The sequence below is a fragment of the Sciurus vulgaris genome (genome assembly GCF_902686455.1).
Source record: "Sciurus vulgaris genome assembly, chromosome: 2".
NCBI classification, from domain to species: domain Eukaryota; kingdom Metazoa; phylum Chordata; class Mammalia; order Rodentia; family Sciuridae; genus Sciurus; species Sciurus vulgaris.
The window spans coordinates 62,911,387-62,933,102 of record NC_136462.1 but is presented as its reverse complement, the minus strand read 5'-3'; the positions used below and the strand labels follow the sequence as shown (position 1 = coordinate 62,933,102).

At 36.2% G+C, this 21,716-nt stretch overlaps 1 protein-coding gene across 7 annotated transcripts in view; it reads left to right on the top strand.

Annotated features, from left to right (window-relative positions):
- The first annotated feature begins 9,379 nt into the window (after positions 1 to 9,379).
- The window catches only part of MIA2 (MIA SH3 domain ER export factor 2), a 112,249-nt gene continuing 99,912 nt past the window's right edge, over positions 9,380 to 21,716 (top strand). For 4 of the 7 annotated variants that reach the window (XM_079119483.1, XM_079119482.1, XM_079119481.1 and 1 more), the window contains exons 1-3: positions 9,380 to 9,671; positions 11,110 to 11,243; positions 13,157 to 13,243. In XM_079119483.1, the coding sequence (XP_078975609.1) occupies positions 9,557 to 9,671; positions 11,110 to 11,243; positions 13,157 to 13,243 (336 nt within the window). In that variant the 5' untranslated portion in view covers positions 9,380 to 9,556. The remainder of the gene's footprint in view (positions 9,672 to 11,109; positions 11,244 to 13,156; positions 13,244 to 21,716) is intronic. The other 3 variants (XM_079119479.1, XM_079119478.1, XM_079119470.1) reach the window with 1 other exon arrangement.

Sequence of the window (21,716 nt, the reverse complement as noted above, 5' to 3'; positions counted from 1 at the left end):
ATGCATGACTATGAATTTGTCAAAACCCATAGAATGCATACCTACACCACAAAGTGTTAATTGCACTATATTCAAATATAAAAAGTTCGACTATGACTAAGCAGGGGAACTCATGATGGAATGTAGGCAATGACAAGGAAATCCAAATGTATGACATAACCTTACTGAAGGTGATAGGGAAGTAAGGAGCTGTTCTAAATAGCTGTAAAAATAATTTGATTAGATAATGTAAGACTAGAGACAAAAATAATTGCATACAAATGTCTGACTGTGGTAAATTAGTTAAGTACAGGGTGTGGGTTATCAATTTCAAAATTACACGTACACTAGGGTAGAACAAATGAGTAAATATGTTGTAGTCAATGAACTAGGATTCTCACTGTTGGAGAACCTACTGTTAAGTTCTTCGATACTCCTCCAAGGAGACAGAGCTGAATTCCCCTCTTGAAAGTGGACTAGACTTAGTAACTCTCTTCAAACAAACAGAACATGGGAGGGGGGAAAATAGTTACTTTACTTCGAGGATACCTGGCAGACACCATCTTAGCCAGGGGATAATCAAGGTTAACAACCCCAGAAATCTAATATATTTCTATCATGTGTAGCTATCAACAGGCTGTTGTGAGAAAGGCAGAGCACTTTGTGGCATTCTCACCCCCAAATCCACAACTTTAATCATGAGAGGACATCAAACAAACCCAAGTGAGAGACATTGAAAACTGTCAAGGGCAGGCATGGTGGTAGACACCTGTAATCCCAGTGACTTGGGAGGCTGTGGCAGGAGGATCTTGAGTTCAAGTCCAGCTACAGCAACTTAGTGAGACTGTCTCAAAATAAAAAATAAAAAGGACTGAGGATATCATTCAGTGGTAAAGTGCCCCTAGGTCCTAGGTGTGCAATATCCATTTGGGGGGGGGGGAAGAGAGAGAGAGAGAGAGAGAGAGAGAGAGAGAGAGAGAGAGAGAGAGAGAGAGAGAGAAGAAGAAGAAGAAGAAGGAGAAGGAGAAGGAGAAGGAGAAGGAAGAAGGAAGAAGAAGAAAGGGAGGAAGGAAGGAAGGAAGGGCAGCTAGGGACATGGCTCAGTGGTTAAGCACCTGTGGGTTCTATCCTAAGTACAAAAAAAATTTTAAATTTTTTTTAAAAAGTCAAGAAAAGACTAATAAAGAACTAATCTATCTTAGATTATGGAAATTTTAGGAAACTAGGAACTAATACAATATGGTATCCTGAATTAAATTCTTGAACAGAAAAAAAGACATTATTTGTAAAACTAGGGAAATTACAATACAGTCTGTAGGTTAATTGATAAATTATAATGTGATATTAACTTCTTTTTTTTTATAATTATACAATGGTTATAGAGGATGTTTCCATTAGAGGAAGTTAGGTAAAGGCTAAACAGGAACTCTATATTTGCAACTTTCCCTCCTTACAATTTGGTTTTTTTCTTATGACTTACAAAGTTCTCAAATTAGTACTTGCCTCAGTTCATTTTCAATTGCTAATCACACAATACAAAGATTGGGTACTTACAAAGAAAGGAGGTTTATTTTGGCATACAGTTCTGGTACAAGGTCAAGGAGCACCTTCTGGTAAAGGCTTTCTTGCTGGCAGAATCCTGAAGCAAGACAGGGTATCACATATCGAGACAGGGAGAACAGGTGTGTGTCTCTATTTGGAACATTTTGAAGATCTAAAATTATTTCAAAATAAAGGTTTCCGTCTATTTTTGGTACATTATAGTTGTACATAATGGTGGGATTTGTCATGGCATATTTACACATTCACACGATACAACAATATAATTTGGCCAATATCATTCTCCAGTATTTCCCCTTTCCTTCCCCTTCTCCCTTGCCCTGATCCCTTTCCTCTACTGTACTGATGTCCCTTTGATTTTCATGAGATCCCCGCCACCACATTTCTTTTCCTTTTTCCTCTCTAGCTTCCACACATGAGAGAAAACATATGACTCTTAACTTTCTGAGTTTGGCTTATTTAGCTTAACATATGTTTTCCTTCCTCCCTCCCTCCCTCCCTCCCTCCCTCCCTCCCTCCCTTCCTTCCTTCCTTCCTTCCTTCCTTCCTTCCTTCCTTCCCTCCCTCCCTCCCTCCCTCCCTTCCTTCCTTCCTTCCTTCCATTTTTCCCACTGGTACTGGGGATTAAAACCAGGAGCACTCAACCACTAAGCCATATCACCAGGCCTTTTTTTAGACTTTATTTAGAGACAGGGTTTCACTGGTTATCCTCCTGCCTCAGCCTCCTGAGCTGCTGGAATTACAGGTGAGTCCCATTGTGCCTGGCAACATAATATTTTTGATTCAATTTTAGCAGATCATATGCCTCTAGAAAAGTATCCATTTCTTATAGTTTTTCCAATTTATTGGAGCATAAGTTTTCAAAATACTTCCTAATAATTCTCTGGATTTTTGTAACATGTGATGATTTCTCCTTTTTCATCTCTAATTTTATTAATTTGGCTCTTCTTATTTGGTTAGTTTGGCTAAGGGTTTATTAATCTTGCTTATCTTTTCAAAGACCCAACTCTCCCTTTCATTGATCCTCTGTATTTTTGTTTTATTCTCAACTTCAATGATTTTGACTCTAATTTTAATTATATTCTTCCTTCTATTGGTTTCGGAGTTGGTTTGTTCTTCAAAATAAAAGTTTTAAATGCCTTCTTAAAAAGGTTTACAAGTAATTTTCCAAAATATTTAACCAAAATATTTAAATTTTGATTTTCTTTCTGCAAATAATTTGTTTTACCCTCAGTTCTAAAATAAACTCACAATCTCCCTCTGCCTCTCTTCCAAACCTGCCCTTGTTCTGTGTTCCTGTCTCAGTAAATGACAGTACCACATGCTCAGAAATTTAGGAAACTGAGAGCCATCCTTGAGTTTCCCTTTCTCTTGCTTCACAACTAATTAATCATCAATCCCAGTATCCTGAATATTTCCTTCATATTCTTGAATTTAGTTGCCTTATTTTTCTTCCTTTATTGATTATAAATTACACAGGGATAAGAGCAGTGTCTGCTTTCCCCCATCTGTTCCCATAACTGAGTACAATGCCTGTTGCATTGTATGCAATCAAAACCTATTTGTTAAGTAAGAGTATGAATGCATATTTTATTGTATGTTACTATTTAGTGGTATTTGATATCTAGATCTTCTTGAATCTAATATAGTATCATGTCATCTATATGCCACCTTTATTTTTTAATCTGTGATAATCAAGTTTCAGAAATCAAGTTTCTCTCTTTAACAGAAGGTCTAGTGAGTCCAGTAAGATATTTCACTGTAGAAGTAGTGAACTTTTAGAGAAGCATGGAATATATATGAGCTTGGAGGACTTGGAGAGGTCATTAGTCCAAAATCTCTTATTCTAGGGTTAGACCTTATCTTATTCTCTGGATGAGAACCTTGAGGGTCCAGGAGACTAAAATAGTTTGCCAAGTGCTAGCATGCATTCATTGACTGAGGGTATGTTTATTTATTTGTTTCAGGGAAATATAGAAGAAAGGGAAGAGAAAAAATAAAGAAAATAATATCAGATCAAGTATTATTACTTTATACATCTTTGAAAGCAATTAATAAAATAAGAAATAATTATTATGAAGAACTTATCTTCATTTCCATGTATAAATTTTATATGATAAACTGTTAAATGTATTTATTTAGGAAAGACATAAACATTAAGTTACTGAGCTTTTTATAAGTTAGTTTATTCTTAAAGAAATTTGGGGGCATGATGTATGTGGGGACATGGACACCGAAAAGGAGCATGGGGAAGAATGGGTAACATAAACAGGAAAGGGATGGCAACAGGGAATAAAGGAGGATAAATTTGAAGAAGATAGTGTGAAAGTATATTTAAATGGTCCATACGAGTTCTTTATAGACATCTAAGCTATTAATTATTGGAAGTTAGCTGGAATATGAAATACATCCCGACTGTCTGTTACTCATTAACCTACTCATATATAGCAACTCATCAACCATCCCCTGCAGTATTTGGGAATCCAAAGGCTTTTCACAGGTTTACTTTCTGGATATTTACATATTTTATGCTGCTGCTAAGGTCAATCCAATGATGAAGATAGATATGGAAAATTTTGATCTGATTCTTTTTGGCCATTTTTTTTTTACCAAAGAGAAAACTTAATCAAAAGATTACTTGCATTTATTTTTTGAAATGAAAAAAGTTGAGTCACATAGCTGATGGATTTCAATTTAATCATGAGGTATGATTTACTCTTGAAAATCAGTTCATGCTTATGTTCTTTCATTCATTCAGTAAAAAGTTATTGAGTGATAAATTTAAGTGATTTAGCCTGAGTCTGAAGAATAAGTATGAGTTAGCAAAGCAAAAAGATAAAAAGTTATATGATCATCATTCCTTTCCTTAAAAATTTCTACAGCTTTTCACTGTGCTTAGAATAAAGTGCTCTACACTTCCACAGCCAAAAGCCCCCACGTGATTTGATTCTTGTCTGTGTCTTCTATTTTCTTTCCTATTGCTTTCCATCTGCCTTTATATTTTTTGAACATCTAGTCATCACTCAGGATCTCTGGGGATTTGTTCCAGGACCCTCTGCAGGTGTATTTCATAAAAATGTTATATAAAATGGCACAATATTTGCATATAATCTATGTACATCCTCCCATATATTTTTTAATTTAATTTAATTTTATTTTATTAGTACTGGAGATTAAACCCAAGAGCACTTAACCATTGAGCCACATTCCCAGCCCCTTTTATTTTTTTATTTTGAGACAGGGTCTCACTAGGTTACTTACAGCCTCTCTAAGTTGTGGAGGCTGGCTTTGGACCTGCAATCCTCCTGCTTCAGCCTCCAGAGTAGCTGAGATTACAGGCATGTGTCACTGTGCCCGGCCTCCCAAATACCTTAAAACATGTTAAAATTACTTATAATACCTAATAAAATGTAAGTGCTATGTAGATTTGTTATACTGTGTTGTTTAGGGAATAATGATTTAAAAAAAAAAGGTCTGTACATGTTCCATACAAATGCATTTTTTTCCCACATATTTTTGATTCATGGTAGGTTGAATCCACAGATGTAGAACCTTCAGGCTGACTCTATCTATCAAGTTCCATCAGCCTGAAGGCCTTGTTTCTGACATGTTGGAGTACATCTGAATGCTTCCTTTGTTTTCTCTTTAAATCTGTGGTAATGAAACTTCAGACTATGAAGGTTGGTCTCCTCCTCATTAATTCTGTTCTGTACACAGAATGTTCATCTCCCCTTCTCCTCACTCTCCAGAGAGGCCTTCCTTTACTACCTTATCTAAGCAGACATTTTTCTCTACAGGACCTTATCACTACCAGAAGTAATCTTGTTTATTTGTTTACCTGTTCTTGTACTCTTCATTAGCATGCAAGGTCCATGAGAGCAAGAACTTTGTCCTATTCACTCCTGTATCTCCAGTCCCTCCGAGAGTAACTGACACACCATGGGCATTTAACCCGCTCTTTCCTGGAATGTGAGGTTTCTTTGAGAAATAGTTAGTTCACCAGTTCAAAGTTGATTCTCAATAAACATTAACTTCCTTTCCTACTTACTGATGAAATTGATCAATTCAATTCCCTGATGGGCACACACATACCATTTTGGTTGTAAAAGATGTTACATTCTATTAATCGTTTTTTTTTTTGTTTTTTTTTTGTTTGTTTTTTTTGTTTTTTTTTTTTTTGCAAGGTGAGCACTCTACCAACTGAGCTATCTCCCAGCCCCTTTTTTTTCTTTCTTTATTTTTTTTCATTCTATTAATCTAAAACACATAGTAGGACTAGGAGTATATCTCGGTGGTAGATCACTTGTCTAACATATACGAGACCATTCCCAACACTGAAAACAAATAGTAAAGGAAAAAATGACAATATGTGAGGTATTCTTTTTTGTTCCTCCTAATTTACTGTTCAGTCTTTGTCACTCTACTGTCCTGGAACACAGACCTTAAGAACTACTTCAGAGGTTTCTCTTGTTCCCTGGTATCTGGCTGGGCTTGGTCAATGGGAGGCACCATCAGAAGGTGGGAGCAGAATGAAGTTCTCTTGACTGAGTTCCTTTACTAAAGGCTTTAAGTTCCTGTTGGGCAGCCCTCTCCTCCAGCAGGGTTCACCATTCCTTCATGCCTGGGGATGTTATATCCCTGTCCATTTCTCTTAACCCTGCCCACACCTCTATAAATAGTTCCTTCATTAAATTCTCCACATCACGGACATGTGCCATCCTTCAAAACTGAATGTTCAGGGCTGGGGAGATAGCTCAGTTGGTAGAGTGCTTGCTTTGTAAGCACAAGGCCCTGGGTTCAATACCCAGTACCGCAAAAAAAAAAAAAAAAAAACCTGAATGTTCATTTGTTTCCTGGTAGAATTCTGATTGATACAGACCGAATGAAGAAAGTATGTGGAATTGCAACATGGGTTTCAGCAACACAAAAACAATAAACATAAAGAGACATAGAATGAATAGGATAAGTGATAAGACAAATGGCACATTCTGTCTGCTCCTCTTTTTGTGCCTGTGGATCACAGCTTCTGGGATTGGGCACTCTAGAAGCAGATGCTGAGAGGGAATTTGGGGTTCAAGGGATCATTGGGGAAGAAAGGGTAAAGGGGGAAGTCAAACTGCAATGTAGGCCCTACAAAACCTCAGTCAACCCAACAGGAAGCTCTGTATGAGAAATGTCTGCAAGGTTGTCCCACATTAGGCTGAAATGAACCTGCCTTTCACTCCCTGGTTTACTCAAATAGATTTACTAGACCGCCCAAGGAGGAGCGATTTGGGGTAAGGGAAGTCACTGCAACTGAGACTGACCTTGACATAGCTGCCAGCTGGAATTGGTCTATAACTGTACTCCCCATAGCTGAGAAGAAAGTCCCACCTTGAGGGGTTTGGGGGGTCAATTTTCATGTCTTCCACACCAATTTGAATTTGAGTATCTCCTGGGCCTTATTTCTCAGTGCACATCTATTTGCCATGAGGACTGTTTCTAAAGGAATGTTCCCAAACCCTATTCCTAGTAATGCCTCCCCAGCTTATCTCAAGTACTTTCTGATTACTCTGTCTTATAAATTGCCAGAGTACTGGGCAGATGGTTGAAGGAACTATCTTCCCACTTTAGGAAATCTGAGATACTAAGAAGAAGGTACTAAATAGCATCAGAAATAAGATTATCAAGCAGTAGAAGTGAAGCACTCATGATCATTTTTATATTCCCCATAGGAAGACTTGCTCTGGGATTTTATCTCTAAGATACTATGAGTAGCTCTGATGATTCATGCTTTTGCGTTATGCAGTAGGTGCTCTTACCTCCTGTTTCATTTGTGTAGAAGGCTATCTCCCTTTCAGTGTTCTTAGCCGAGTTGTGTTACCAAAACACTTTTCTCAGGGTTAGCTTTATATCTGAGTATTGATACATTTAAGCTGTAAAATGCATCAGCAATTAGGTAATATATGGCTAAGTTAGCAAGACTGTTATTTATAGTGAAATAGCATTCTTTTTTAATTTAAGCTAAATGTTCTTGTCCTCTTCATGTACCATCATTACCTGTTCTTTTAGAGACTGTTAATCAACATTGTTCTACCACATTTTCAAATATCTTGTTAAATTATGTTTAAATAATGATCTGAACACAAAATGAGATCATGTGCATTAAATAGAAGAGTGTGGGAGCATTTCTAGTAGGAGCAAATCTCTCTGGGCTGGTATCATAGGCAAGAATTTTTCTCTCTCAAATTTGTTTTAGGCCAATCAATAGATGAATTTAAATTCTAAAGGGTTCTTATGGTTCTTAATTTAGAACATGGTTAATTAGTCCTAAATTTAGGCATAATGCTTTAAATATTGAATATATAATGAAAATAATTAGACTACTTTAAATACTAAATAACCTTGATTTAATATTGGACTTGATAATATAAATTATGGAAATAAACTTGTGTCAAATTTTGAAGCTGAAAACCTTGATTCTTCTTTAGATGTCCTTGACATCATTGCGTGTAGATTTTCAAAGGTATTAAAAAACAAATCCACTTTTTTTGGTGTGTGAATGTATGTAATTGTGTAGTGCTCTGTGTCAGTCAAATAATCCACAGGCATCTACTTTTTAGTTCTTTCAGAGGATGTAAAAATCTTAGCTTTGACAGATCAGGCTTCCTACTGTCATTGGTTTTGAAAAATAAACAAACAAGTACATACGCTTCTTTTTTAGGACTTTGAACGGAAAGGTCCTTCACTTTAGATTGCTCAGGTGCTGGGTATTTTTCTTATTTATGTCAATCACTAGAAGGGAGTGTGGTGTCATACAAGTGCCAGGTGCTGTTCTGAGAACCTGCAGAGTTAGGCAGTATATTACACAAATATTCCCAATATAGGACTTTGATCCCTTTTAAACCACAACAATATTCAAATGACTTGATTTTCACAAATTTATTATTATTTTTAAATGATAAATGCTCACTGATTTTAGAAAAAGAAAGTCACACAATACAGAAAACTAGAGAGTACGCTACCTAAAATTGTACTCCTACAATTTGAGAGAGCATTTTTCAGCCATTTTATCTCATTCTCTCTCATGCATGCTAGGCAAATGCTCTATCACTGAGCTACATCCCAGCCCTGCATATAATTTTAAATACACAGAATAGTACTCTTTCTGCTATTTCTGCAATGGTATTGTTATAGACTAAGTAGACATCTTTCCACAGCAGATAGCTTGATTCTTGATGGTAAAACAACAGTGGTTACCAGTGTGAAGCATCACAGTACCTAAGTTTAAATTTCTTCTTTATGTACTAGAGAACATTGGGACTTAGACCATCTATCTCTTTGTGCCAAATTCCTTCATATGCAAATATGGGTATGATAATATTGCCTCCTCCAGAGAGTTGGTCTGAGGTTAAATCAGATCATAGATCTACATACTTAAGATGGTCCATGGAACGTAGTGAATAGTCTACATTTTAAGTATTATTCTTAGCTAAATACAGTAAGCTAATTTCATAGTAACACACAAGAGCTTTTTGAAATATTAAAATGGAATATTTTTTCCAGATGTTTTTCATTATATTGCTGTTTCTACTTACAACTACATACTTTCTCAGCTGAAGCTGGGATTTTCTTGGAGCAAATACTTGCCTTGTATTCGTGGACTAATCTACCCGCAGACTGTAATGGAGATTAACTATGTTTTTGTGAAGGTCTGCTTAAGAACTTTCCTGTTTAATGCAAGGTAACTTTAAGTGAGGCAGTTTTACATGGGCTGCCTTTATGAGACATTAGTCCAACTACAATTCTCTGTTAATTATTAAGCCTTATGTATTATCTGGCTACCACAGATTGAGAACAGAGCGTTTGTTCAAGTTAAGCCTACAACCAGATAGAAAAATACAGCTATCAGGAGACTAAAAACAAAAAGATCTTTGCTGTTTAATGAAGACAGTAGGGTATCTCCTGTTTTGGCTAGCATGTCTACAACCTAAATAACTGGTGTAGATCTTATGTGGAATTCTTTTCTTGTGTTAGCATGGCGGAACTTGGTGTTCACAGAATCCTTCTTTTGGTTATTTCCCTGACCAAGTGTCTGGAGGGTACAAAACTGCTGGCAGAACTTAAAAAATGTGGTGACCTGGAATGTGAAAGTAAGTTTGTTTTTCTTGTTTTTCTTCTCATTCTTCTCTTAAATTGAGGCTCTGAAATCACATAAAATGTTTTTTTTTTTTTTTTTGTGGACATAAGTGATAAAAATGAACCTTAATATCATTGGGAAATATTTGAATTATAAATATAGCTGAGTATAAAAAAGAAATTTTGGAGGCAAAGCATTTTTTGATAATATTTAATATAAATATACAAAGGACAAATATCATATTGATATAAAAGTATATCCATACCTCAAACACAAATTAGTCCTTTTTTAGAGAGAAATATGATTGATTTGAATAAAACAAATATCAGATCATTTGATAGTTCTTTATTTATAAAGCTTCTACTATTTAGTTACTATTTCATAGTCAGGACTTTCTGATTCTCATGAGTTTTTTAAAAATCTTTTTATTTCAAAATGTCACAATGAAGTCTGTCCAAACTTTATCAAATATTAATCATTTCTGTATTTATTATATAAAAGTACTAAAGTCAATGTTAGGATATAAATATAATTTTTATACCATTAATAACATTAAACTTTCTTGATTTACTGTGAGGAGAAATTAATTTCCATTTTATTTTTGGAGAACTTTTTTTGTTGTTGTTATTGCATTACAGTTTAAAATAAGTGGATTATCATACATTTTAGTTGCTGTAAGTTCTGCCTTTCCAATATGTAAATTATTTCCAATTTGCAGCCTACCTATTTTTTTAAGTGCAAAATATTAGTAATGTGAACATGAATAATTTATAAGTAACATTTTAATGAGTAAACACTTTTTTCAACCTTTTGGGTAAATAATTTAATATGCAAAGAAGTATATTAGATGAACCCCCCTCCCCTCTTTATGCTATAATATAACCACACTTTAATATGCTTGGGTTCTGACAGAACATGAAATAAGTACACTCCAATATTTAGTAACATATAGGGTTATTTTAACTTTAATTGTATGGCTTTAAAATGTTTTTAAATTTTACATGTTAGTATCATTATTCTAGTTAATATATATGTATTGCTTTGTGTGAATCTAACGTATGTAGTTATGATTAATAGTTACTGAGTGCCTACTATGTGCTGGGTCTGGAGGTTAGTGGTTGCTGTGAAATGTAAAATAAATTTCTTGCCCTCCAGGAATATTCATTCTACTTAATGACGACAAGACATATCAAATGAAATAGTAAACAGTGATATAACATAGTAAGGGTAATAGATAATGATGAAGTTCAGAGAAGAGGCAATACCAAGCCAAAACACTTGGATATGAGGCTGTGTGCAGTGGGAAGTGTATGTAGGTTTTTGAGACCATAAATGACATAAAAGAATTAGCATTTGGAAATATATACAATGGATTAGAGGAGGACAAAATGAAAGGAGGAAAAATAACATTTTAATTTAAAGTGTATGTTTTTCTTTTTATGTTTACGTAGCTTTAATAAGCAGAGTGGTAGCCATGAGAGATTACACAGGACCTGACTGCTTATACCTGAATTTCACTAAGGGAGAAGAAATATCTGTTTATGTTAAACTTGCAGGAGAAAGAGAAGATTTGTGGGCAGGAAGTGTAAGTATCTAGTCTTAAGAACTGAATGCAGAATAAATTACTAACTTGGACAAGGATACCTACTTTTGGTCTTTAAGGGAGCTCTAGGATTTCAAAGTATATATAAGCATTAAAAGCCCATTAACATATTTAAACAAACAAAAATGGTCATGTTGAGTGGTGGTTTCAATATTTCTATAAAAGAGGCTTTTGGGAAGATAATCTGATTGAGAAGGAATTCAAGAGAATGTCAAAATTATTTTTTAAATAGCATGCATAGTTTTTAAATTTAGCTTTTATATTTATTTGGGGAGAATTTAGGGATGCTAATGTAGATTATGGCATGGGTAGGCAATTCCAGCTGTTTGGGAGAGACTGGAAAGTTTTAGTTTAAATCAGATTGACTTGTTCTTCTAAACAATAAAGGGCCAAGTTGTTTTTGAAAAGATCATCAGAAAGGTTGGCAGCCTAGGAAAGCAAAGTTTATACATTTTTCATGAAAAATAAAATAACAACTGGGAGACCCTTTTATTGTAATGGTGCTGGATCAAGGGACCAAAGGAAATATGTTCTTTTATTTGGCTCAAACTCCTAGACACTGAAATTTCTAGAAGCCTGAACCATCTCTCTGAAGATATAACATAGAAAAATCACGATTAATGTTTTCAACTGGAAAGGGTTTGTATCTTTGATTGTATCATTATGCTTTATAGTGAACACATGCTATGATAAATGATTTTAGCCTCAAGCTGAACAAGCATGACCAGCCTGATACATACATCATTTCCATGTTGCATATGCATCAGCCCTTCAAAAGATTTCTTCTTTGTCAGCCCTTGTGTCACCTTTTGAAGGAGCATAACTGATCTGAAATCCTGTTTTTCCCATCAGAGGCCATGTGAGTGAACTTCTGACTGTTGCTGGCCAGACTTTTTTTCTTGGCCTCTGAACCTGTGCTTAGGGTACCTTAAAAATGCCAGTCTGTCTTGAATGCATTGGAGGCATATAATGCAGGTATAAGAAAAAAATGACACAGTAGGTGTCGTAAGAGGTAAATAAAGCATACTTTCTTGTTTACTAAGTGTGAAAACAGTAGTTCCACACAAAAGCAGTGAAACTATTAATGTGTAAAGCTGGAGTTAAGTTTGAGGTACCCTTAGTTTGGTGCAAATTTAACCCAAGCAGAGCACTGTTTAAAGAACCATGTTGTGAATCCCCAGGCTGACAGTTTCCAACAATTGAAGACATGGAAGAATCACAATTGAAATGTAATGGTGCTAGATCACGTGACCAAAGAAAATATGTTCTTTAAACCTTTGCAGGAATAAGAAATGAACTGAAAGTGGTTGTGTGAAGTCTTTCCTCAAGGGCAACTGCATGTTGCTTGAACTGGGTTAAGAGAATCCCTACTACCAAGTCAGCCCCAGGGAAGTTGAATTGGACCAAATCTTATCTTGATAACTCCTGGACCTTTACTATTTTCATGAATCTATTTGTGGTTCTTATCTGAGCATGACATCTTGAAAATGCTGACTATGTCACAGCTCTGTCTACCTTGGCTGTTGCTGCCACTGCCTTGCTTTTTGATATTCCAGATCTACTAGTGTTAATCTGTGGTTGACCTGGCCAATAAGGTCATTAAAGTACAGAGGAAGAGAAAGAGAGAGAGAGAAGGAGAATATGATTATATGGGACAGTATTTGTTTAAAACAGTAGCATTTTAGAATTTGGGCTCAATGTGTCCTTATATTAATTCTATTCTTTTGAATAATAAAAGAATATGGTTTCACTCACTTCTTTTAGATGGTACTTGATAGCCAATCGTTTTGTGATTTGACTTAGATGAAAGTCAAAGACGTGGTAAAATCAGACTCAATAGTTAGTATTGGCTTTGATCACTCTTCCTCGATAATCTTTGTTCTTCATTTTGATAGAAAGGAAAGGACTTTGGTTTTTTTCCCAGTGATGCAGTCCAGATTGAAGAGGTGTTTATAACTGAAGAGGTTGAATTATCAACTAAAGTGAGTAAACTCATTCTCAGCTATTCACTGAACTTAAAATTTCTTGGCCAAAACAGTTTTCCTCAGTACAAGTGTGTCCATTGATTACGTACCTCATGTAGTGAATGCATAAAACAGTTGGTCTGTGAACTTACCCTAGGAAGAGTTTGACAATGAATAAAATTAAGACAAAATTGATGACAGTTAAAGATTCTGCTTTTTGAACAATTCATAGGTGATATAGTGTGGTGGTTAAAGGCATGAATTCTAGAGATGGATTGAGTTTAAAGCCTGACTCATTTACTAGTTATGTGGCCCTCAACTCTTTCATCTGCACAGGGGAGTAATGAGTATAACATAGTGCTTCCTCTAATTCATTGAGGAGTACATGAATATGTATAAAGTACATAGAATAGCACTTAGTAAGTTCCGTATAAATATTAGAAATATTTACTTAACACTGTTGTGCTACTAGGACCAGAGTTTATTTCTCACCATATTCTCTAGGTCTCTAATGTGTACCTCTTTTGCTGTTGGAGTTTTTAATGAGCTTAGTAATGTTGAACTTGATAATAATAAAGGGACTCAGAAAGTGAGTTTTTAATATATGAATGTGATTTAGCCCATTTAATTCAGAGTCCAAGTTAAGCCAATTTACTGCAAATAAGGTCAGTGTGATGTAAACCTGTCTAGTTAAACCAACTGCCTGTTGTCTGGCTTTTTCCCAGCACAAACTCTGGGATTAATTGTCCATTTGCTGTATAATAATTGGTCCTGTCAGTTCTATCTCTATAAGATCCACAGCACAGTGTCTTCTCCTAATTTCTACTCTCCCCATAGCACTAATCCAAAGCACCGTCCTCCCTTGATTGGAATACTACTGCAGCATTCTAACTTTTCTTGCCTCTTCTTTTGCTTTCTTCCAACCCATTCTCCAATGGATTTTATAAAAACAAAACCAAACAAACAAAAAATGAGATCATGTCATTCCTTGTGTTAAAGTCCTTTCATGGCTTTTCACTAGACCTGGATAATGCCCAGACTTCTTACCTGGGCTCAAGGTCCACATGATCTGTCACCACCCCCTGTACTCTCTCTTGCTGATTCCTGCTACCTGCCATTCCTCTTGTTCACCATGCTCCTGGTCTAACAGGCCGTTGAATTGTTCTAAGAGCATGAGCAGCTCAGGGACCCAAGTAGGTTTTTTTCTTTTCCTTTTTTTGAATGTGTTTTCCAAATTCTTCACATGGGTAGTTCCTTCATATCCTTTAGATCACAGTTTAAACTTTAGTGCCTCCCAGAAAAATTTTACGGTGATAGACATGTTTATATACCTGGATTATGGTGATGATAAAATAACTCTAGTATGTACATTTGTTCAAAATCACCAAAATACATATAGTAATTATGTATAGTCCTTCCTATATCTCGCGAGACGGGGGGGGGGGGGAATATGCTGAGTTTCCGAAAGATAAACAAACAACAACGAAACAACAACAACAAAATACCAGTGCTTTGGAAGGCTTTCCATGATGATTTTAAAGGAATTATTGCTTCTTTTAAACATTTTTTCTTTTCTTTTCTTCTTTTGTACTGGGGATTGAACCCAGGGGCACTTAACCACTGAGTCACATCCCCAGCCTTTTTATATTTTATTTAGAGACAGGGTCTCCCTAAGTTGCTGAGACCCACTTTGAACCCCTGATCCTCCTGCTTCTGCCTCCCCAATTCCACTGGGATTACAGGAATTATTGCTTCTTTTTTTTCCAGTTTATTTTTATTGTAAACAAATGGGATACATGTTGTTTCTCTGTACATGGCATAAAGGCATACCATTTGTGTAATCATAAATTTACACAGGGCAATGTTGTTTGATTCATTCTGTTATTTTTCCCTTCCCCTCACCCTTCCCACCCCTCTTTTCCCTCTATACAGTCCTTCCTTCCTCCATTCTTGCCCCCCTCCCTAACCCTAACTCTAACCCTAACACTAACCCCTCCCTTCCCCCATTATGTGTCATCATCCTCTTATCAGCGAGATCATTCGTTCTTTGGTTTTTTGAGATTGGCTTATCTCACTTAGCATGATATTCTCCAATTTCATCCATTTGCCTGCAAATGCCATAATTTTATCATTCTTTATAGCTGAGTAATATTCCATTGTATATACATACCACAGTTTCTTTATCCATTCATCAATTGAAGGACATCTAGGTTGGTCCCACAATCTGGCTATGGTGAATTGAGCAGCTATGAACATTGATGTGGCTGTATCTCTGTAGTATGCTGATTTTAAGTCCTTTGGGTATAGGCCAAGGAGTGGGATAGCTGGGTCAAATGGTGGTTCCATTCCAAGCTTTCTGAGGAATCTCTACACTGCTTTCCAGAGCAGTTGCACTAATTTGCAACCCCACCAGCAATGTATGAGTGTGCCTTTTCCCCCACATCCTCACCAACACCTATTGTTGCTTGTGTTCTTGATAATCATCATTCTAATTGGGGTTAGATGGAATCTTAGGGTAGTTTTGATTTGCATTTCTCTTATTACTAAAGATGTTGAACAGTTTTTCATATATCTGTTGATTGCTTGTAGATCTTGTTCTGTGAAGTCTGTTCATTTCCTTAGCCCATTTGTTGATTGGATTATTTGTATTCTTGGTGTAGAGTTTTTTGAGTTCTTTATATATTCTGGAAATTTGTGCTCTATCTGAAGTATGAGTGGCAAAGATTTTCTCTCACTCTGTAGGTTCTCTCTTCACATTGCTGATAGTTTCCTTTTCTGAGAAAGCTTTTTAGTTTGAATCTATCCCAGTTATTGATTCTTCCTTTTATTTCTTGTGCTATGGGAGTCCTGTTAAGGAAGTCTGATTCTAAGCTGACGTGTTGAAGATTTGGACCTGCTTTTTCTTCTACAAGATGAAGGGTCTCTGGTCTGATTCTGAGGTCCTTGATCCATTTTGAGTTGAGTTTTGTGCAGGGTGAGAGATAGGGGTTTAATTTCATTCTGTTGCATATGGATTTCCAGTTTTCCCAGCACTATTTGTTGAGGAGGCTATCTTTTCTCCATTGCATATTTTTGGCACCTTTGTCTAGTATGAGAAAATTGTATTTATTTGGGTTTGTGTCCGTGTCCTCTATTCTGTACCATTGATCTACCTTTCTATCCCAGTTATTGATTCTTGCTTTTATTTCTTGTGCTATGGGAGTCATGTTAAGGAAGTCTGGTCCTAAGCCGACATGTTGAAGATCTGGACCTACTTTTTCTTCTATAATCTGCAGGGTCTCTGGTCTGATTCCGAGGTCCTTAATCCATTTTGAGTTTAGTTTCGTGCATGGTGAGAGATATGGGTTTAGTTTCATTCTGTTGCATATGGATTTCCAATTCTCCCAGCACCATTTGTTGAAGAGGCTATCTTTTCTCCATTGCATATTTTTGGCACCTTTGTCTAGTATAAGAAAATTGTGTTTATATGGGTTTGTGTCCATGCCCTCTATTCTGTACCATTGATCTACCTGTCTATTTTGGTACCAATACCATGCCGTTTTTGTTACTATTGCTTTGTAGTAAAGTTGAAGGTCTGCTATTGTGATACCCCCTGCTTAACTCTTCCTGCTAAGGATTGCTTTAGCTATTCTGTGTTTCTTAGTTTTCCAGATGAATTTCATGATTGCTTGCTCTATTTCTGTAAGGTACATCCTTGGGATTTTAATTGGAATTGCATTGAATCTGTATAGCACTTTTGGTAGTATGGCCATTTTGACAATATTAATTCTTCCTATCCAAGAACATGGGAGATCTTTCCATCTTCTAAGGTCTTCCTCAATTTCTTTCTTCAATGTTTTGTAGTTTTCATTGTAGAGATCTTTTACCTCTTTGGTTAGATTGATTACCAAGTATTTTATTTTTTTTTAGGCCATTGCAAATGGAGTTGTTTTCCTCATTTCCCTTTCAGATGTTTCATCGCTTGTGTATAAAAATGCTTTAGATTTATGCATGTTGGTTTTATAGCCTGCTATTTTGCTGAATTCATTGATGAGATCTAGAAGTTTTCTGGAGGAGTTTTTTGGATCCTCTAAATATAGAATCATGTCATCAGCAAATAGGGATAGTTTGAGTTCCTCTTTTCCTATTCGAATCCCTTTAATTTCTTTAGTCTGTCTAATTGCTTTGGCTAGACTTTCGAGGACAATGTTGAATAGAAGTGGTCAAAGAGGGCATCCTGGTCTTGTTCCCGTTTTTAAAGGGAATGGTTTCAGTTTTTCTCCATTAAGAATGATGTTGGCCATGGGCTTAGCATAAATAGCCTTTACAATGTTCAGGTATGTTCCTACTATCCCTATTTTTTCTCGTGTTTTCAGCATGAAGGGGTGTTGTATTTTGTCAAATGCTTTTTCTGCGTCAATTGAAATAAGCATATGATTCTTATCCTTAAGTCTATTGACATGATGGATTATGTTTATTGATTTATGGATGTTAAACCATCCTTGCATTCTGGGGATGAACCCTACTTGATCATGGTGCACGATTTTCTTAATATGTTTTTGGATATGGTTTTCCAATATTTTGTTAAGGATCTTTGCATCTATGTTCATCAAGGATATTGGTCTAAAATTTTCTTTCCTTGATGGTCTTTGTCTGGTTTGGGTATGAGGGTGATATTAGCTTCATAGAATGAGTTTGGTAGGGTACCCTCCTTTTCTGTTTTCTGAAATACTTTGAGAAGTATTGGAATGAGTTCTTCTTTGAAGGTCTTGTAGAACTCAGCTGAGAATCCATCTGGTCCTTGGCTTTCCTTGGATGGTTGGTTTCTAATGGCTTCTTCTATTTCATTGCTTGATATTGATCTGTTTAAATTGTGTATGTCCTCCTGGTTCAGCTTGGGAGGAGCATATGTCTCTAGAAATTTCAATATCTTTGGTAGTTTTATTTTGTTGGAATACAGATTTTCAAAGTAGCTTCTCATTGTGTTCTGTATCTCAGTGGTGTCTGTTGTGAAATTTCCTTTTTCATCACAAATTTTAGTTAACTTGGGTTTTCTCTCTCCTCTTTGTTAGTGTGGCTAAGGGTTTGTCTATTTTGTTTACTTTTTCAAAGAACCAACTTTTTGTTTTGTCAATTTTTCGAATTGTTTCTTTTGTTTCAATTTCATTGATTTCAGCTCTGATTTTAATTATTTCCTGCCTTCTACTACTTTTGCTGTTATTCTGTTCTTCTTTTTCTAGGGCTTTGAGCTGTAATGTTAGGTCATTTGGTTGTTGACTTTTCATTCTTTTCTGGAATGCACTCCATGAAATGAATTTTCCTCTTAGTACTGCTTTCATAGTGTCCCAGAAATTTTGATATGTTGTATCATTGTTCTCTAAGAATTTTTATATCTCCTCCCTGATGTTTTCTGTTATCCATGTTTCATTCAATAACATATTATTTAGTCTCCAGGTGTTGGAGTAGTTTCTGTTTTTTATTTTGTCATTGATTTCTCATTTCATTCCATTATGATCTGATAGAATGCAAGGCAGTATCTCTATTTTTTTGCATTTATAAATGGCCGCTTTGTGGCATAACATATGCTCTATTTTCAAGAAGGTTCCATGTGCTGCTGAGAAGAAGGTGAATCCATTTGTTGATGGATGGAATATTCTATATATGTATATTAAGTCTAGGTTATTGATTGTGTTATTGAGTTCTATGGTTTCTTTGGTTGGATTTTGTTTGGAAGATCTATCCAGTGGTGAAAGCAGTGTGTTAAAGTCACCTAGAATTATTGTGTTGTGGTCTATTTGATTCCTGAAATTGAGAAGGATTTGTTTGATGTATGGGGATGCACCGTTGTTTGGGGCATAAATATTTACAATCGTTATGTCTTCCTGATTTATGGTTCCCTTAAGCAGTATGAAATGTCCTTCTTTATTCCTTCTGACTAACTTTGGCTTGAAGTCCACTTGATCTAAGGATGGAAACCCCTGCTTTTTTACTAAGTCTGTATGCGTGGTAGGTTTTTTTTCCCATCCTTTCACCTTTAGTTTGTGGATGTCTTTTTCTATGAGATGAGTCTCTTGCAGGCAGCATTTTGTTGGGTCTTTCTTTTTAATTCATTCTGCCAGTTTATGTCTTTTGATTGATGAGTTTAGGCCATTAACGGACAGGATTATTATTGAGATATGATTTGTATACACAGTCATTTGGGCTTCTTATTTATGTTTTTAAGTTGGCTTGGTTTCTCCTTTGAGTGGGGTTTTCTCTAAGGTAGTTCCTCCCTTTGCTGACCTACATTGTTGTTTTTCATTTCCTCCTCATGGAATATTTTGTTGAGAACATTCTGTAGTGCAGGCTTTCTATTTGTAAATTCTTTTAACTTTTGTTTATCATGGAAGGATTTTATTTCATCTTCAAATCTGAAGGTTAGTTTTGCTGGGTATAGGATTCTTGGTTGGCAACCATGTTCTTTCAGAGCTTAAAATATGTCTTTCCAGGACCTTCTAGCTTTTAGAGTCTGGATTGAGAAGTCTGCTGCTATTTGTATTGGTTTCCCCCTATTTGTAATCTGATGCTTTTCTCTCACAGCCTTCAAAATCCTATCTTTATTTTGAATGTTAGGCATTTTCATTATAATGTGCCTTGGTGTGGATCTGTTATGATTCTGTGCATTTGGTGTTCTGTAAGCCTCTTGTATTTGATTTTCCATTTCATTCTTCAGGCTTGGGAAATTTTCTGATATTATTTCATTGAATAGGCTGTTCATTCCTTTGGTTTGTATCTCTGTGCCTTCCTCAATCCCAATAATTCTTAAATTTGGTCTTTTCATGATGTCCCATAGTTCTTGGAGATTCTGTTCATGATTTCTTACTATCTTCTCTGTTTGGGCAACTTTATTTTCAAGATTAAATATTTTGTCTTCATTGTCTGAGGTTCTGTCTTCCAAGTGGTCTAGTCTTTCGGTGATGCTTTCCATTGAGTTTTTTATTTGGTTTAGTGTTTCCTTCATTTCAAGGATTTCTGTTCAGTTTCTTTTGAGAATCTCTATCTCTTTGTTGAAATGATCTTTTGCTTCCTGCAGTTGCTCTTTCAACTGATTATTGGTATGATCATTCATTGCCTGCATTTGCTCTCTTATCTCATTCTTTGCTTTGCGAATCATCTTAATCATGTGTAATCTGAAGTCCTCTTCTGACATTTCTTCTAACATACTGTCATTGGATTCTATTAATATAGAACCTAGATTTGTTTGGATCATCTTCTTCCCTTGTTTTTTTCATGTTGTTCATGTATCTTCCCCTCTAGTAGTGCAGTTCTGGGGTATTGCAGATTCCCCCCTATAGGCTTATAGTGGCCGTATAGATTTCCTAAACCTTTTCTTTAAGGGGAGATCAATTTTAACAGTGCCCAATTCAGAGAGGATGCAATCCTAGACCACATAGCCCCTATGAGGACAATAACAAAATTGTCATAATAAACAGAATGAGTTCAAATATTATCTTCAGTAAAACAAACAGATTTGCAATAAGGTCTGCAGTTTCTAATGGAGGACAAAGAGGATGCAGTGGGATGTAGGATGTAGCTGTTAATGGGATAAGAAAAGAATATACAGAAGTTCTAGATAATAGGGTGAGAGTATAATCAAAAGAAATTGGATGTTAGCATGTAAAAAGAGAGAAAAAGACTCTGAGGGGACAGGTAAACAAAAGGAAAAGAGAGCAAGAAAAGTAAAGAAATAAAAACTTAAAATTTTTCAGTAAGGAGAAAGAAGAAAATCTACACCATAACAGTTATATAGTATTCAAACCTCCCAGTGTTCAGTAGCGTGATGCCTGAGATGTACCTGACAATGAGCTTCAAGCCTCCAGCAGGAGTCTCAGGATGGGATTTGCCCCACCTAGAGATCGGAGCTAAGGCTTCTAGGATTATCCAAGATGGCTGCTCTGGTTTCCAAATGTGTTGGCAAATGGGGAGCTGCAGCTCAGGGTGTGGATGTGGTCGGCTGGAGGTCCTGGAGGGGGGGTGTGGTTGGTCAGGCAGGGGTCCTGGAGGTTGGGTGTGTTTGGTGTGGTTGTGGGATCCAAGTCGTGCATAGCCTCAAACTGTCACTGGTCAAAAGCTCTACATTTGGACCAGCTCTACTTGGGCAGGTGCTTCTATTCCCTCAGTGGACCAGGATCTCTGTCGAATTATTGCTTCTTAATGTGGCTTTCTGTTTATTTCCCCCATGGCACTAATTGCAATTTACAATTTCTTTTGATTTCTTTCTTTCTTTTTTTTTATTGCTTACTATAGAATCTTAACATCTAGCATGGTAGCATAATAAGAGCACAAAGACCTGAATTCTTTTTTATTTTCTTTCTCGAGCTTGTGGCCTCACTGTGCCCAGGGTGCTCTTGAACTCCTGATCCTCCTGTCTCAGCCTCCTGAATAGCTGGGGTTACCCACTAACATGTCCAGCTCACCCAGATTCTTGTGTCAAATTCCCTAGGAAACAGACACTGAGGCAAATCTTTGCATC